This window comes from Ipomoea nil, unplaced genomic scaffold (genome assembly GCF_001879475.1).
Source record: "Ipomoea nil cultivar Tokyo-kokei standard unplaced genomic scaffold, Asagao_1.1 scaffold1721, whole genome shotgun sequence".
NCBI lineage: Eukaryota > Viridiplantae > Streptophyta > Magnoliopsida > Solanales > Convolvulaceae > Ipomoea > Ipomoea nil.
In genome coordinates, this window is record NW_017618149.1 from 963,115 (window position 1) to 979,973 (window position 16,859).

Below are 16,859 nucleotides of genomic sequence, written 5' to 3' on the forward strand. Positions count from 1 at the left end.
TAGTGTGGGGAATGGCCGTGGAATAAGGTGGCGATCATGGGAGGGTCTGTCAAGGCTTAAAGCATGTGGTGGAATGAGTTTTCGTCGTCTTCATTAGATGAACAAAGCTCTACTTAGGAAGCAGGCATGGAGTTTAATTTCCAATCCCACAAGTCTAGTGGCTCGTGTGTTTAAGGCACGCTATTACTCTGATTGTGATTTTTTTGATGCCAGGGAAGGGAGCAACCCATCCTACATTTGGCGGGGTATGCTGGAAGTTAAAGGCTGCTTGAAGGAGGGCTATAGAAGGGTCATAGGCGATGGCAATGTGACTATTATTGGCAGGGATCTTTGGCTACCAGTGGATAATAATTCATTTGTGGAAACGGAGTTGCACTAGACAGTTTATGAAGCACCGGTGGCCTCCTTGATGGATTTGCATGGTACAGGATGGGATGTGGATTGTGTAAAGGATATTTTTTAATGCCCGCGATGCTAACTTAATTTTGAATATTCCTGTCAGTATTCAGAAGCCTTGTGATCAGTGGTTTTGGCAATGGGAGCAGAAGGGTGTGTATTCGGTTAAGTCATGCTATAAGCAGCTTACTAAGGTGGCCGCGAGTGACCGTCCATGGGCAAGTATTTGGAGCCTGCATGTCCCTCCTAAGGTGAAGAATTTTTGTTGGCAGCTAGCGTCCCTCTATCTTCCTACACGTGATATATTGATGATTAAGAATGTTGCATGCTTGTTGGATTGCCATATGTGCAGGTAGGTGCAGGAGTCGGCCATGCATCTTTTTGTCCAGTGTGGGGAGGCAGTTCGGCTTTGGAACATGTTGGAGATGCCGCATGTAAGTAACTACGATGGTAATCATCTGGGTGACTGGTTCTTTTAGGCTTTGGGCACATTAGATTTAATTGCAAAATCTAAGTTTGTTATGGCTTGTTGGAGTGTGTGGTGCAGTAGGAATGAGAGTGTGTGGAAGCGCATTGGTTATGATTTATCTACCATGTTGCATAGGGCGTTGGCGTTTCTGGAGTGTTGGAGAGATGCAAACGAAAAGCTGCTAGTTGGTACTGGCCACATAGACACACATGCCGTGGCTACTTGGACAAGACCAGTGCATGGGAGGCTTAAGCTTAATACTGATGTTGCGTTAAGAGTGGAGGATAATGCTATGGGATTCGGCTGGGTCTTGCGTGATGATGGTGGTAATTTCCTAGCTGCAAAGAACATGAGAGTGCCCGGGTTGTGTACGGTTAGGGAAACGAATGTGCTTTCTATTCGGGAGGCGTTGAGTTGGCTAAAGGGCACTGATTTGGGTGCTGTGGACGTGGAAACAGATTGTCATATTGTTTTTAATGCTATTATTTCGGTTTCTTTTATTTCAGTTTTTGGATACTTAGTGGATGATGTAAAGAACTTGGCATCTGAGATTGAAGATGTGGAGTTCTGTCATGTTAAACGATGCGAATTGTGCTGCCCACACTGTTGCTAGGGAGACCTTTTCTGTGTCAAGTTGCGGTGAGTGGTTAGATGAACCACCTGCCTTCTTTGTTAACATTCTTGATTCCGATTTAATGAATTAAACTTTCTCTTTCAAAAAAAAAAATTAGAAATTTAATTTTTCTTTCGTGTAAAATTAAAAGACCTGTTTAATCCTTTTCCTAAAAAAAATTAATTGTAAACAATTTTAATCAAATCTCAAATAAAATGGACTTAGGGAATATCTGTTTTGGCTAACAAATTCTCCGTATTTAATTTGAATTACGAACGCCTATGCTATACGCACCTCCACTTTTTCTCTTTCTGTCATTCCATTTTCCTCCAACAACGTACGGAGAGTGCATAGAAAGCACATTATAATCCATCCTATTCTTCTTCTCCGTTTCTGTGATTCTGCTTCTCAATTCCTTCATTTCTTGACACCCTTTTGGGTTCAGATATAATCTGTGTGTAAGCTCGCGATGGCTTCTAATATTGGGATTATGGACAGTGCCTACTTTGTGGGGAGGAATGAGATTCTTTCCTGGATTAATTCCAGGCTTCAGATTAATCTTACTCGCATTGAGGAGGTGCCCATTCCCCCATTTTTCTTCATTTTATTCTTCGCTTATTCTTTGCTTCATTTCATTTGTGGGTTTTTTTTTTTTTTTTTGTTTTTGGTGATTTAAATGGAAAAATTTCTGGGAATTGATTTATTTTCTTCTTTTTAAGTGGAAATTTTAATTTGTTATTGTTTTGAAAGGTTCTTATCTTTTGATGCTCTCTTACCCGAAGGTACATTTTTGTTATTTATTTATTCTTTGTTGATTTCTCCTGAAATTTGCAAGTCATTCTATGTTTCTTTAGGAAAAAAAGGCCTTTTGTGCTGGTTTTCTTCTAGATTTGTGACAGGGAATGTGGTTAAATCTAGAATTTTCAATTGTTTCCTTGTATGATGCTTATTCTTTTCTTAGAAAATAAAAATAAAAAGGAAAACAAAAACAAAAACAAAAAATTGAAAAAAGGGAGCATTTTGGCCCTTTTGGGGTTTGATTTAGAAAGTAATCTTGAAAAATGGGGAGAGGGTATTCCCTTTTCAAATGGTACTTATTTGTGTTCTGAGTAGTGATTATATGTCTCCTCAAAGTGCAAAACTGAGATTACTTCTCATCATTGAGATTAATTGACTGTTGATAGCTTATAATGTCTCCCAGCTATAAAATCATGGATGGTAGGGTCCAAATGTTCGAGAAATGTGCATGATTTACTAGAGATATTATCGTGATTGTATTGATTTTCAAATTTCATGTTGTTAGGCTGCATCTGGAGCGGTGCAATGTCAGATGATGGACATGACCTACCCAGGAATTGTTCCAATGCACAAGGTGGAAAATCGCCTTTCAATTTCCCTTATTTGTGTTTTTCAAAATTTTATGCCTTGCATTTCTGACTTTTTTTACCGGGATAGGTGAATTTTGATGCAAAGACAGAATATGATATGATCCAAAATTATAAAGTACTGCAGGATGTTTTCAACAAGCTTAAAATTGACAAGGTAAATCACGGAATATTATTTGTAGAAATTATTTTGATGCCAATTTCTTTGCCATAATTTGTTTTTTTTTCAAAGTAAGTCAATGACAGTATGTTTGTGTTTATTTAATTGTGGATACTCTCGCAAACTTACATGTTTTCTCGACGTTGGTTGCAGCATATTGAAGTCAACAGGCTTGTTAAGGGTCGGACTTTGGATAACTTGGAGTTTTTGCAATGGTTGAAACGTTATTGTGATTCCGTGAATGGTGGCATTATGAATGAGTATAGTACCTCTTCCGATATGCTTCAGCATCCCCCACCTATCATAAAATTAGCACCATTTCCTTCCTAGTGGTTTCAATACTTGTGTATTTTCAGGAATTATAATCCTGTGGAACGCCGAGGTAAAGGTGGGAAGGAACGGGTTACTAAAATTTCTCAAAAGACTACAAAGTCACTACAAACGAACAACTCTCACGGGCAAAATGTCGGGGATGGAATAGGCTCCACTAAGATTTTGGGTCAGAATAAGAACTCTCATTTATTCATTTATCTATTCTTGTTGCATTTATCTTCCAACTCTTGGTATGTGTTAAGAGTCCACGTTGAAAAATAAGAGAGAACATATGGGTTTATAAGGTCATGGGTTAGACTAGCTAATTGATTGGATTCAGTCTTTTAGTGTGGTTTGACCCATGTGCATTATAGCCCAGTTGAGTGATCTTGGCCCGATCTTTTAGATTGTAACATGGTATTAGAGCCTGTCCGGTCCCCCGGCCTAGTTAGACTGGCTAATTGATTGGATTCAATCTTATGCTTTATTTTTTATGATGTAGAATCCAAGCAAGCAAAGCCACGCGTAGTACCAACTGGAGCTAATTCTTCATCAGAGATCCAGTCATTGTCAAAGGAGGTAATTTGCTGCATTTGCCAAATGCTTCTTTTTCAAATTTTATTATCATCCTACAAGCAAAAGCTATGTTTCAACATGTGGCTTTCAAAAATACTCGAACCCAAAACTTTGACCTTAAAAGACATTTCCAATTTGATATAATTTAGTTAAAACAGAATAAACAATATTACTTTGCCAAGTACCTAATAGGCTTTGCATTTCTTGAACTGTCAACTAATTGCACTGCTTAAATTTATTCAGATGTCTTTTGCCCTTTCCATTTTCTATTTTATGCTGTTAGATTTTGTTTCGAGCTCCTTGCCAATGGTTGAGAGGTGTTGTCCATGTTGATTTGTTGATAGCTTTTGTCTAAATTGTCTAATGACTAATTCTATATGATTATACAGGTTACAGAACTCAAACTCTCTATAGACCTTTTGGAGAAGGAAAGAGATTTTTATTTTGCAAAACTACGTGATATTGAGATTCTCTGCCAGGGCCCTGAAATAGAAAATGTCCCGGTAATCTTTGAATCCATCCATTTCTGCATGAATTTTACTGTTACTTTGCAATCTCTTTTGTCTTGTATAACCTATGCCAAGGGTTTTTTCGCTCCCCTATTTGACAAATTGAAAATATTATGAAACAATGAAACTAAGCCATATATGCTGTTAAACAACATGCTTAGGATATAAAGAGCTGCTTATTTTCATTTCCTTACAAATAATGGCAAGCTTAATTTTGAAGGACTGAATTCAAAAGGAGATGTGGAATGAATCTAGAGCAAAGTAACTCCAAAATGATGTATTTCAACATGTTCATTTTGATTTGCATTATAAATTAGTACTTTTAACGGCAAAAAAACAGTAAACAGACTGGAATAAGAAATGTTTCTTGAGACCATTGCAACTTTCCTCTAGGCTGATGATTTAGCAATGTGAAAAAGGGGATTGAATGGCAAATTATAAAAAGGTTGATCACAGGGTGATGCGGGAACCCGCAATCACTACCTGAGGGTGTGCACTGGATAAATCCCGCCTTGTGGCCCTAGCTGGCAAAGGACCACAAGGAGGTAAACCAGCCTAGGTTGTTCATAGCTGACCGGCTCAAACCAAGAGGGCTGGCATTCAAACTCATGACCTTATGGTTACAAGTTAGTATCCTTAGCCATCTTGGTTGAGGATATATCCTGCCTTGTGGCCCTAGCTGGCAAAGGACCACAAGGAGGTAAACCAGCCTAGGTTGTTCATAACTGACTGGCTCAAACCAAGAGGGCTAGCATTCAAACTCGTGACCTTGTGGTTACAAGTTTGTATCCTTAGCCATCTTGGCTGGGATTACCCCCAAAGGTGCATACTTAATTGGTAAGCAGAGTGTTGCGTGTAATCTGAAGTCGTTAATGTGAAAGTTGTTAGGTCGACATTAATTTGAGTTTTAAATTCGCGTTGCAGATGGCTGTGGCAATTAAGAAAATCCTGTATGCTGCTGATGAGAAAGAGTCTGCACTAGAAGAAGCCAAGGAAATATTATACCAATCTGCAGAGGCCGATGAAGAAGGTGAACTGGAGGAGGATCACGAAGACGAGTAAAAGAGAAAAAGTCGAGATTGTGGGTGCTTGCCGATAAGGGTTAATAAGCCAGTTTAGTAATTCTTCCATTGCTTTAAAATTTGTGAAACTCTTTTATCTTTCAGCTCTAGACGCCTTAACATCATGTATTCTGTCTGGTAGCTCCATCGCGTTCTTTGCAAATTTTCTGACATTGTAGCCTCAATTACTGGACTTGTGATGCACTGGAAATCTAATTTGCATCTGTGTAGTAAAAAGATTGCAGTAACAGAGTCTGAAAGGCGAGCCAAATTTGTTCATAACTGTATGTGTAGTTCTCCATTTTTTAAGATTTCCAACTAGGAATAGGAGTATCAGCGAACAGAGCTTCCACTAAACTACTTGTGTTTGTGTTTGGTAAGCGTTCGATTATGTTTGTCAAGGTAAACGAACATAAATGAACAAATTTTAGAGCTTGGTTTATAAACGTATAGAGTCTGAACAGTTGTAGGCCCATTTTCTAAGAGCTCGTGAACAAGCTCGTTTGTATTCGTTTAATGATGTTCATGAAAAAGTTTGTTTAGTGTTTGTTTAATAGTGTTTACGAACATATTCATGAACAAGTAGTTAAGCATATATATATATATATATATATATATATATATATATATATATAGTTGTGTTGTTTGTTTGGCTCTTGTTTGTGAACATACATGTGCATGTGTTTGGTTATTAAGGTTGATAAACGTGTTCACGAACGTGAACAAGTCCATTAGGGTTAACGAACATATTTGTGAAGATGTTCATTAATGTTAACGAAAACGTTTGTGAACGCATTTGCAAATGTTAACGAACACTAATGAACGCTCAACAAACGAACACAAACAGGATTTTCAAAAACCTTAACAAACAAACACGGACATGAACACTCCAAAAATCTTAACAAACAACCTCCGTTCGTTCATGTTCGGTTCGTTAACACTAGGCCAAGGTCATTCAACTGAGTTAAAATGCACATACATCAAATCACAGTAAAAGACTGAATCCAATCAATTAGCTAATCTAACTCATGACCTAATAAACTCATATATTTTTTCTTATTCTTTTCAAGGTGGAACTCTTAGCAGTGACAATCACTCTAAATTGTGAATTAACCAAATCAATGTTGCTATTGCATATTGGGATCTAATCAAAACACCAAAGAAATAATTCACAAAGTTCCCAACACAATATTCACAAGCAGAATTGTTTGAGAATGATTGTGTACTCTATTTATGTGCAATGAATGTTTAATCCACTCAAAATCTGAGTGAAGGTGAGGACTTTGCAATGTTGCACACAGACAGTACGTAGCATTTGACAGCTTGAAAATGCACAGAAAGCTGGAAGGCTCAAAAAAGAAATGACTGTTACTGAAACCATAGTACACTATCAGTTAAAATCCAATCTCTTTACAATATTACTCATGTTTTCCTCTCAAGGTCCACAGCATATGTGCATGTATTCCCACTTGAAAGACTCAGTATCTATAGTCGTCGTCATCATAAAACGCATAATTGCTGTTCCTGTACTTCGATTCTCTTTCAGACTGCAGAATGAAAAGATAAAATGAGCTCAGGGAGAGAAAACGAGTGCAATTATATTGACGGCAATTTCAATCAGCCCCGCGGGTATCCACGCTACATGGATCGGGTTTTTTGGGTGATAGTGGGTGGTGGGTCAGGTGTGGGTCTTAAAATTTTAAATCTTGGTGGGTCAAGTTGGATGAGGGTTTTATACTTTTATATACAAAACCTGCCTAGAACCCCCCCCGATCCATCATGTATATATGTATAGTAAAACAAGTACTAGTATGTATTACATTATAGTATCTGTTCAAACATACTTTCTCAACCTAATGAAGCACAAAGAGGCACAAAGATTCAACAACACCTCCATTGAGGCTTGATCTCATGACCTCCCATAAGGGAGAGGTCACTACATGCCATCTGAGCACAAGGTGCTTGGCAAGTACTAGTATGTAGTTAATTCTAAAAGTTTCTATAACTTTTGTTAACTTCTTACTATTTTTAATTTGAAACTAATAAGTTTATTTAAAAAATTAACAATGTAGTTATTATATTAGAATATTTCTATTATCTTATGTTTTAATATAACCTGAATTTTATTATTTTATTATGTGTAAGTAATTTAAATATTATTTTTAAAAAATTAATAAGATAATAAGTGGTGGGTACCCGTACTGAGTACCCCGTACCCCACCACCGGGTGTGGGTTTTGAAAAAGTCCACCCGCTGCGAGTCGGGGTAGGGGTGGAGAAAGTATAAGGTGGGTCAGGTGGTGAATGTAGCCCTCCCAACCTACCCCGACTCATTGCCATCCTTAGACAACATGCACACGCAATCCAATAGATTATACTTTTCAATAGTCTTAATTTTCCTATAATTTAGATAATTAAAGAAGTAAACATAAAAGGATAAATATAATTAAAATACCCTGTGAATTATATCTTCAAATGCTTGGGTTCCATGTTCTTCAATGTATTTCTCGGCTGCAGTTAGAATGTCATCAGGTTTACTGGAAAAATCCTTCTTTCGGGGCACATACCAGATGTTCACTACTTCTCCTTTAACAATGTATGGCCTAACATAGTGCTCGTAGACATATGCAGCCCCGCTAAAGTAAGGTATGACCAACCAGCAGGTAGCCATCAGTTTCGCATATGACCAGATCGGGAACCTGTTATGCAGTTAATAAAATAGACGCTTATAAGGTTAACTACTTAACTGTGCATAAGAAGAGCAAGCCAATAGAAATGTATACTAAATCTACCATAAAGACATCGATTATGTAAATATCTCGATGATTTTCTGTTGCTCATTGTGCATTTCCCACAATTAGAATTTGTTTTCTTCTAAGTTTCATTACGAGGATTTTCCCACAGATTAGACCAGTTTAACTCTTTCCCAACTTCCCCGGTTACTTTTTTTCTCTCCTTCATCTTTGCCCCGTGAAGAATGCAGTGAAACATAAACAAAAAACCCAAAAAATCTTGGCTTCTCACCCTTTTAGTAATCGACCAATTAATCCTATGCAAGACACTAATCTCTAATTTATCTGAGCCATCCTATATCCATAGCTAATAAGCACCAATTGACAAGCACAATAACATATGGTACTACTCAAAACACAAATTTTCCAATGGTAAGTGACATAAAAGTTACCACTCAAGAACTTTCGCGAATGTAAGTTCAAAAAGCGTAATCATAGAGTACAGAACCCAGTAGGTAAGCCATTGCTGATCATCCACAGGATTTTTGGTCTCAATAGCCCTGATTGAAGCATATCTGTAGACAAAATTATGGCAGAGATCAAAACGCAATGAAATCATGTTAGAATCAAGCACATTTTCAAGAGGCAGGGTCTCGAACCCTACGACCAGACTCTAATACCACTTGTTAAATCAAGCGCCAAAAACTATACCTAGTAGTGAAGGGGCACCTTTATTTTCTTATAGACTGCCACCACATTTTCGAGGGGCACGGCGTTGGACTTAGCCCTTCACTGACCTCCGCCCAACAAATCAAATGCTAGATTTCACATAACCAAAAATGAAATCTTTTCATTCCTACTTGTATAAAGAAATCACAACTAACAAGTAAATTCAAAGAAACACAAAACTAGTTGGAAAATACAAACTACTTTGAGAGTAAGAACTAGAATGCCACTTACAGAGGATAAACCAGACTGACCACAGGCCTGCAATATCAAAGGTAAGGGAAGTAATCAGTAAACCCAAATGAATAAATCCTTTACTGCGCAGTAATTTCTATTGCAATTTTTACTTCAAACAAAAAATCTAACTTTGTCCATGAAATTGTCAAATTCATAAGAAATGAAAAGGGTAAATCACAGAATAATAGAGAGACCCACCCAGCAAGAACATCGAAGTTCTGAATGAGCACTTTGATTAGGCTACCAATTCCTCCGGATCCCATTTCTAATCTTTGAAGAGGCAACGAGATTTATTATGACTGGTATGTGTTTGTGTGCGCTGAGATTTTGCAGTGGGCAAAAGACTGCTGAGACGAATGATGGGCTTTTGGATCTTAAGAATCTGGTGAGAGAGGTTTCTTCCCGTTCACTCAGTCCTCACAGAGAAGCAAAGTTTATGCTATTGCGAACCCCGTAAGAGACAAACGATTAGTGCGTACAAGGCAAATTCTGGTTAACGTTTTATTTTTGAGCCCCACGCCTCAACATTATTCTTCAAAAATGTAACTCCATTTTTTTGGGGATAACCCTCAATTCCTCAAATAAGTTATTAATAGTTAACTTGAAAAAAATGCACCGGCATTTGATCCTGATTGCTGAGTCATTGAGTTATCGTGATTTACATTTACTCAAATGCTCTGTCGAATCGGAATATGAAGGACTTTTGAGGTTGGGGATTCAACATTTTGAAAGAAGGAAAGTTATCTAGTAGTTAGAGGTGTTATTGAGTCCCATAAAGAGAAGTTATAGAAATGCCACATTCTCATCGCAATTTGTTATTCACAGATGCACTATCAAATGTTTTCTAATGCATCATAATAATTATAAAAATGTTACAACGGTTTTCCCTACTTTCCTTATTTTCTAGTTGTTGATGAACTCATATGGATTGACGTGATTAATTCAAACTGTCTACAAGATGGCATCTTCCAAAAAACTAAACCATAAATATTAGAGTAACTCTCTTGTAAAATCGTGGATCATTGTCCGTAATACGGGTTGGATTGATTTCATTTTTATTCCTCAACTTTAAAAAAAAAAAAGTCATTTTAATGCAAAATATATTAAATGTAATTAATTTGTAAAATATTTACAAAATTTTGTCTTATTACACTTGAGGATATTTAAAGATTTTTGAACTAAAAAAAATTATGTCTAAAGAAAAATAAGTAAAAGTCAATAATTAAAAATAAAAATATCATTGTAACCAATTCACCAAACATGGAATAAACTCAATAGTTATTTATTTATTTATTTGACATATCTAGCTACTATGTATCAAATACAGAGAAACCTACCATTGACTTTTGATGAGTCCTTTTCATATTTATTTTCTTTTATTTTCCCTAATCACAAGAGCCCCACACCCCACCTCGACATAATATTTAGGAGGATGTAAATTACGGTGACTCAATGACTCAGCAGACAGGGTCAAATGTAGGTGCGGCACCGCACAAGGGATCTGCCCACTTTTGGATATAATCCCTATACTACCGACGCCAAGATTTAAACATTAATCTCTTCTAAATATTACCTACTGACACATTGAACTAAGCCTATATGGGTCATATTTATTTATTTATTTATTTTGCAAAACAAATAGACTATAATTCATTCATCAGCATCCTCAAACAAAAACATTGACAATGAAAGGAGGCCCAATCACACATAGAAAGTTACATAGCTAACAAATGGACAATCAAATTCGCTGATTGGTTAGCAAAAGTAATAAACAATCATGGATTTATTATTATTATTATTATTATTATTATTGTAGTTTTGATCACTACTTTGATATTATTATTTTTTTGCTGCTATATTTGCGTTGCTTCCTCTTGATATTCTTGAGCAAATGCTTATATACCCTCATTTGCAAATTTCCATATGTTTGAATCAATTTTCTTTGATTTACGGGAAAGTATACCGTCACTATCCGAAGGTACGTTCCGGGTGAAGTTTGACTTATGATCTTAGCCGTTAAAGGACCACAATGAGATAAACTAGTTTAGATTGTTCATAGCCGATGGATTCAAATCAAGAAGGGCAACATACAACTCCCATATATAGTTAAATTTGAAATCTTGTGGTTATCAAGTCACGGTCTAACTTGGCTAGCGATGGCTCCATGTTTGAATCAATTTTCTTAAATCGCACAATAATAAAATTTCAATCACACACCCCATTAACCAAAACAACCAGTTTAGAATTTATTGAATATGCCCTCAGGCCTCAACTAGTTATATCCATAAAGTACAAATGTTATGTCTTGTTTTGTTTTGCATTTTTTTTTTTAGATAATAAGTACAATGGTGGATTATTTTCACCCTTCCATATTGTAATCATACTGAGCAGTTCAACTGGTGGATTGGGTGTGCACTGGTACAACAACCCAACCTAAATTGTAGCCTTGATCAAAATTTTATTTGATTTGAGCATAATTTCAACTTATCCAAGTTTTCGCTGGCTCGAAGATTTAAAGGTGCTACATATTCAAAGTCAAGGATCGAACTTTATATATTTGATTAAGAATAAATGAGTACCTTCCACTCAATCTTTTGTTATTTCAATTATTACCCTTAAATATCACTAGTCTAAAAGTTAACAAAGTGAGCCTCAAGCCTTAGTTGGTTTGCAAAAATCTTGAGATTAACGCTCTTGAACCTCAAGAGGAGCAAATAGTCTTTTTGTTTGTATCAAATTATAAACAGCAACATCAGCAAAAAGTGACAACTCCATATAAAAATAGTCCCCCCATGTCCAAACTCTGTATAAAATTTTACTCCCCATTAGACGGCAAATTATAAGGTGGGCACGGTTCCATATTCATAATTTCTATATTATAGATTCATAATTTCTATACTGTAGATCCATAATTTTTATACTGTAAATTCATAAAATTTATACTTTAGATTCCAATTGTTGAACTCTGTTTTCACTAATCAGAGAACTATATGTTCATAATTGATAACTATACAGTTTAGAAATTATGAATTTACAGTACAAAAATTATGAATCTACAGTACATATATTATGAATCTGCAGTATAGAAATTATGGATATGGGACCGTGCGCACCTTGCAAGGTGGGCACGTGCTCACAACATAACGTTCCCCATTAGACTAACCTGGTCAAGTGATACCAACTTATAACTTTTAAATAATTTCAATTACTAACCCTTAGATGTAAAAAAAAAAAAAATGTAATATAATTAGATGATGCATCAATTAGTAATGTTGCACTAACTATATTACATTAAAAAAACAAAAGTTAACCAGGTGAATAGATGTAAATATGAAACAAAAGAAAAAAAAAATTTAAAGAAAAACACAAGGTGGAATAGATATGAATATGAAACAGAAGGGAGTTCATAAGTGATTGTTAGAAATCTCAAGAGCTCTAGGTGAAATTATGGCTTTCGTTTTGCAAATCCTACTATTGTACTTGGTATCAAGTATCCAACACAGATGTAATCAATTTGGCATACGAATCAGGCGTCAAAGCAAGATGTTATAAGTTCAAATATCACTCTATTGTTGTTAAGCAGCTTTCTAAGGCTAAGATAGACTGAATTAAATTCGCCAAGTATAAGGAATAAGCACAAGCACTACTGTTGTTAAGAGAATGTTCCCTACTCAATATCATTTAGATTTGTGTTGAATATTCTATCAATATACTGAAATATGTGTGTGTAAGTATATAGATAGATAATGCTGTGAGAAGTTAAGAGAAAAGTAATGTTGTACATGCCTGCTCGAGTATACGAGGTATTGAGATACCTCTACCTGCTACGATCCTAAATCTCCTTGCTTTTCAAGAATCTGAGATGGCCACGCATCGGCTAGAGTCGGATATCTAGGGAGGGGTTTGCTCACGGGAGGTGGCGTAGGGGAGGGTTGTGCAGCACCGGGGAGCGGGTATACTTGGGGGAGAACATATACCGGATTTGAAATTTGAAATGCGGTTTCTGAAGTACTTGGTTGCTGACATTCAGGGGGAGCTAGATTCAGATCGAGACTTAAATCCGCTCTTCTCTCCTTGATCTCGCTTTCCAGCTTGCCAATTTGTTCCACCAAAGCACAATTCTCGTCTTGCAACTCCGTTTTCTCCATGCTCACCTGCACAGAAACGAAACGTTATGTTAGGGCTATGTGACAAAGGCGTTGAAAATTGCTTTGTGGAAATGAAAAAAGCATACGGTTACGAGTCTATGGTAAAAGACGTACATATTGTGACTCGGACAACAGAGTTGCATTTCCTCTTCGGAGCTGCTCGATCTGCGCTAATAATTCCTTCACACTTTGAACAGCTCCATTCAATATCGAGGCCTTTCCGTTTTGTTCAGGCATTTCTGCAGTAACAAAGGCCTAAAGTTTTATATTCATTTTACAACTTAAACCTAAGAAAGTTGTATAAATGCACCAGAGAATGGAGAACATCAAATGACTTGAGCAAAAAACACGATGCTAGCCCGCACGGACTTAGCTCACTATATTTGGGAAAAGATATCAAGGTTCGAAACTCGACAGCGACACAGTGGGCAGATCCTTTGTGCGCACCGGCATTTAGCCCTAAAGACCAAGGTTCAAAACTCAACCGTGACAGTGTGGACATTATGTCCAAAGTGAATAGATCCCTTGTGTACACCGACAATTGGCCCTGGTTCAGAAAGTTCGAAACTCAACAGGGGTGTGAGGGCACTTGGGGTTAGAGATTCAATCTTTTGGGAGAAGAAAAAAGACCATGCTAGAAATTTTCAAACATAATTAAAGAAAAAGAGGATTTAGAATAGGATAATACCTAGAGCATTAGCCAAGGAAAGAAAGAGGTCATTTAAATGCTCACGCTTCATCTTCTCTCTCTCAGCCTTGTGAACTCTTTTAGGCACTTTCCCCTTATTCTTCTTGTCAATGCCAAGCCCAGATCTGCAGAGTCACAGCTTTTAGAAGATCACAAAGAACTACATAAATAACCAAAAAGAAAAAAATGCTCTGATCAGAATCGAATCCAATTACAGATCCAAGCAGCGCAACAACCACTGATCAGAATCATATCAAAATATATAATGAAAATTTTCAAAGTTTCACTAATTAGCACGAAAAATCCATAATTTCAACCACGAATCACTGTTTAGGCACTAACCCATTTGGTGATGGCGCAGCAGGAGTGGTTCCCTTTTCAACTGCTGGTGCCGCCGGTCTATCAGACCCCATGTTTCAACTTTCAATGCGATGGATTCAACTATCCAAAAGCCTCAACTAACCCCATAAAAATTAATAAAAACAAAAATCTTCGTCAAAACTGGGTATCATCATCAGCTCATTAATCAACAAGCAGCAATATTGAATCTCGGTAAAAAGATAATAGAGCTAGAAAACACCACACATCCATATCCATATAATTATACATATCAAAAGCACGGCACTCTGAAGAGAATCGAAAATCGAGAATCCGAAACGCGAATTGCAGGTCAAAACTTGATGCAATAACAAGAAAATGACAGAGAAGTAGCTACAATGAAAGTGAATCGGAATAGATACCTGGTGAGTTGTAATTTTTGTGTTTGAGAAATTGCGTTTGAGGAAGAAGAATTGCAATTGCGAGGGAGTGGGTATATGGGGCGTGTGGCGACCACCTACAGTGACGAGTTGAACAGCGTGCCGCCCACGTGGACGCCTTGTGCTCTTGCTTCCGACTCAAAATTGCATTATCCCAAAAATCAATCCATGGCGTAATGGACTATGACGTTCACTATATATTTTTTATTAGAATTTCTTTCAAAAAAACAAATTTATGATCCTTTTATTTTCTTCTCCCGGAGGTTGAATTTCTCACTTCAATGGTATACACTTTGAACAAAACTTTTACACTGTCATTATAGAATTTCGAATCTTGATTTTTTCCCCCAAATATTACCTATTGAACTAGTGAGTTAAGTCCTTGCAGGTCTGGTCCATTTTTTGTAAAAAAAAATTAAATGATTAAACCTTTTCAAGTTAGTTTTCAAAAAATTATTATTATTATTATTATTAGGCCACTGAACTGCACACCAAAGTGCAATTAGGCCATCAAATTCAAAAATAATGCAATTGGGTCCCTAAACTACACAAAATCATGCAATTAGGTCTAAAATGACCTGTTGACCTGAAATTGTGCTGACGTAACGGTTACCAATCTAAAAAATAAATTTTAAATATAATTTTAAATAAAATAATTAATTAAATTAAAAAAAAAAAAAAACTAGAACTGCCGGAGACGAAGCTTTCGTCTCCGGCCATGGAGACGAAAGACTGCTGGAGACGATTCGTCTCCGGTAGTTTTGGTTTATTTATTTATTTATTTTTATTATTTTTATTTTTAATTATATAATTTAATTAATTATTTTATTTTAAAATATTTTTAAAATTGGTAACCTGCATTTCAGGTAAACAAGTCATTTTAGACCTAATTGTATGATTTTGTGTAGTTTAGGGACTCAATTGCATTGTTTTTGAGTTCGATGGCCTAATTGCACTTTGGTGTGCAGCTCAGTGGCCTATTTGACCCTTATTCCAAAATAATATAATTTTTTAACTTTTAGGTAAACAAAAAAAAAAAAAAAAGAGATAATTTTTTGACCTTTTGTAAAAATTTAGAAAATTAAATTATTTTATGAAAAATGAGTTATTTTCTTAAAATCATTTTTTCAAAAAAAAAAAAAAAATCTAAATTTTCAATGGTTGCTAAAAGTATTACAGTTTTCATAAAAAAATATCACAATTCTCCTCATAAACTCATAAATAACAACCATTCAATTTATCTATGATTAGTATTATATTTTTTTCTAGTAAGTAACTATTCAACCTTTAAATATTACATTGCATTTTTTTCTCAAAAGTATTACACTTCCACTTATAAATAACTAACCATTGCTTTCAAAAAAAAAAAAATATTTATCTTGATTAGTATTACATTTACATTTTGACTTGACCCATCTTACGAATAAAGATCCGTGAGACGGTCTCACTGACTCTCACCCAACAATATATAAGATATTCTAAGTGTACAAGACCTTATGAGCACCATAAAAAATGCAACGTATTTGTCATCCTTACCAAAAACGTATGGGCAACTCGGGAAGAAAATTTAAAGAAGCATGTGGATTATATGGTGGCAGTGTTGAACGTAAGCAAGAAGCTTGTGGCATTCACATGCTTAACACACGCTTCCCACTCGAGTAATCATCTATTCATTCACCCAAACAATCAAAGCAAGAAAGAGACCGCTTGCCTTTAATTTGGCAGTATCTTTGCAAGTTTTATATACCCAAAAGAACAACTAATAATAATAAAATTATGTTGGGCGTCGGTCAAATTGTTTAAGTCCTTACTCAATTCAAAATATGACAATATACTTACCATAAAGAGATTTGGTTAAAGGATTAATGTCTACATACTTATTATTAATTGATTTTAAGTAGAATATGACACTCAGATAGTCAAATAACTTTTTGATTAAGTGTGCTTGGTTACGAGGTGGCTAAGTGAGTGACCCGCTGGAAAGTAAACATAGTATAACACCGACATCCAACAAAATGATTTATTGAGTTTATATATTATTTTTATCAAATTAGAAATTATAAATAGTAAATAAATTCGTAACAACTTTA

At 35.9% G+C, this 16,859-nt stretch overlaps 4 protein-coding genes and 1 long non-coding RNA gene across 5 annotated transcripts; 2 read left to right on the forward strand and 3 right to left on the reverse strand.

Annotated features, from left to right (window-relative positions):
* Positions 1-299: 299 nt before the first annotated feature.
* On the forward strand, positions 300-1,478 carry LOC109191861. The gene is made up of 4 exons (XM_019342534.1): positions 300-307; positions 503-647; positions 749-830; positions 892-1,478. Exons 1-4 carry the CDS (start codon positions 300-302, stop codon positions 1,476-1,478), a joined length of 822 nt encoding a protein of 273 aa, XP_019198079.1.
* A 272-nt stretch (positions 1,479-1,750) lies between these two features.
* LOC109191899 (microtubule-associated protein RP/EB family member 1B) lies at positions 1,751-5,763 on the forward strand. Its single transcript, XM_019342579.1, has 8 exons — positions 1,751-2,055; positions 2,782-2,850; positions 2,934-3,020; positions 3,177-3,283; positions 3,380-3,522; positions 3,838-3,914; positions 4,301-4,414; positions 5,345-5,763. The coding sequence occupies exons 1-8, from the start codon at positions 1,948-1,950 to the stop codon at positions 5,480-5,482; spliced, it is 843 nt and encodes a 280-aa protein (XP_019198124.1). The 5' UTR covers positions 1,751-1,947; the 3' UTR covers positions 5,483-5,763.
* On the reverse strand, positions 4,876-5,330 carry LOC109191902. Its single transcript, XR_002056014.1, has 2 exons — positions 5,189-5,330; positions 4,876-5,033 (listed from the first exon to the last, which is right to left on the reverse strand). It is a non-coding gene; the product is annotated as an uncharacterized LOC109191902 (long non-coding RNA).
* An 883-nt stretch (positions 5,764-6,646) lies between the features above and the next one.
* Positions 6,647-9,680, reverse strand: LOC109191901 (HVA22-like protein a). The gene is made up of 5 exons (XM_019342581.1): positions 9,374-9,680; positions 9,173-9,199; positions 8,665-8,787; positions 7,936-8,179; positions 6,647-7,028 (listed from the first exon to the last, which is right to left on the reverse strand). Exons 1-5 carry the CDS (start codon positions 9,436-9,438, stop codon positions 6,960-6,962), a joined length of 528 nt encoding a protein of 175 aa, XP_019198126.1. The 5' UTR covers positions 9,439-9,680; the 3' UTR covers positions 6,647-6,959.
* Positions 9,681-12,688: 3,008 nt separating this feature from the next.
* On the reverse strand, positions 12,689-14,853 carry LOC109191900 (transcription factor bHLH47-like). Its single transcript, XM_019342580.1, has 5 exons — positions 14,752-14,853; positions 14,354-14,469; positions 14,012-14,136; positions 13,438-13,562; positions 12,689-13,329 (listed from the first exon to the last, which is right to left on the reverse strand). The coding sequence occupies exons 2-5, from the start codon at positions 14,422-14,424 to the stop codon at positions 13,000-13,002; spliced, it is 651 nt and encodes a 216-aa protein (XP_019198125.1). The 5' UTR covers positions 14,425-14,469; positions 14,752-14,853; the 3' UTR covers positions 12,689-12,999.
* Positions 14,854-16,859: the final 2,006 nt, after the last annotated feature.

What these genes read in the sequence shown, in the direction of transcription:
- LOC109191861 (XM_019342534.1), top strand. An exon ending in GCCTGCATGTCCCTCCTAAG is followed by an intron (nt 648 to 748) that starts GTGAAGAATTTT and finishes CCATATGTGCAG; the next exon opens with GTAGGTGCAGGAGTCGGCCA. An exon ending in ACATGTTGGAGATGCCGCAT is followed by an intron (nt 831 to 891) that starts GTAAGTAACTAC and finishes TGGGCACATTAG; the next exon opens with ATTTAATTGCAAAATCTAAG.
- LOC109191899 (XM_019342579.1), top strand. Translation starts at nt 1,948, where the DNA reads ATGGCTTCTAATATTGGGATTATGGACAGTGCCTACTTTGTGGGGAGG. An exon ending in GAATTGTTCCAATGCACAAG is followed by an intron (nt 2,851 to 2,933) that starts GTGGAAAATCGC and finishes TTACCGGGATAG; the next exon opens with GTGAATTTTGATGCAAAGAC. An exon ending in ACAAGCTTAAAATTGACAAG is followed by an intron (nt 3,021 to 3,176) that starts GTAAATCACGGA and finishes CGTTGGTTGCAG; the next exon opens with CATATTGAAGTCAACAGGCT.
- LOC109191901 (XM_019342581.1), bottom strand. Translation starts at nt 9,438, where the DNA reads ATGGGATCCGGAGGAATTGGTAGCCTAATCAAAGTGCTCATTCAGAAC. An exon ending in TTCGCGAAAGTTCTTGAGTG is followed by an intron (nt 8,180 to 8,664) that starts GTAACTTTTATG and finishes ACTGCATAACAG; the next exon opens with GTTCCCGATCTGGTCATATG. An exon ending in TTGAAGATATAATTCACAGG is followed by an intron (nt 7,029 to 7,935) that starts GTATTTTAATTA and finishes TTCATTCTGCAG; the next exon opens with TCTGAAAGAGAATCGAAGTA.
- LOC109191900 (XM_019342580.1), bottom strand. Translation starts at nt 14,424, where the DNA reads ATGGGGTCTGATAGACCGGCGGCACCAGCAGTTGAAAAGGGAACCACT. An exon ending in GCTGCGCCATCACCAAATGG is followed by an intron (nt 14,137 to 14,353) that starts GTTAGTGCCTAA and finishes GTGACTCTGCAG; the next exon opens with ATCTGGGCTTGGCATTGACA. An exon ending in TGTTGTCCGAGTCACAATAT is followed by an intron (nt 13,330 to 13,437) that starts GTACGTCTTTTA and finishes GTTTCTGTGCAG; the next exon opens with GTGAGCATGGAGAAAACGGA.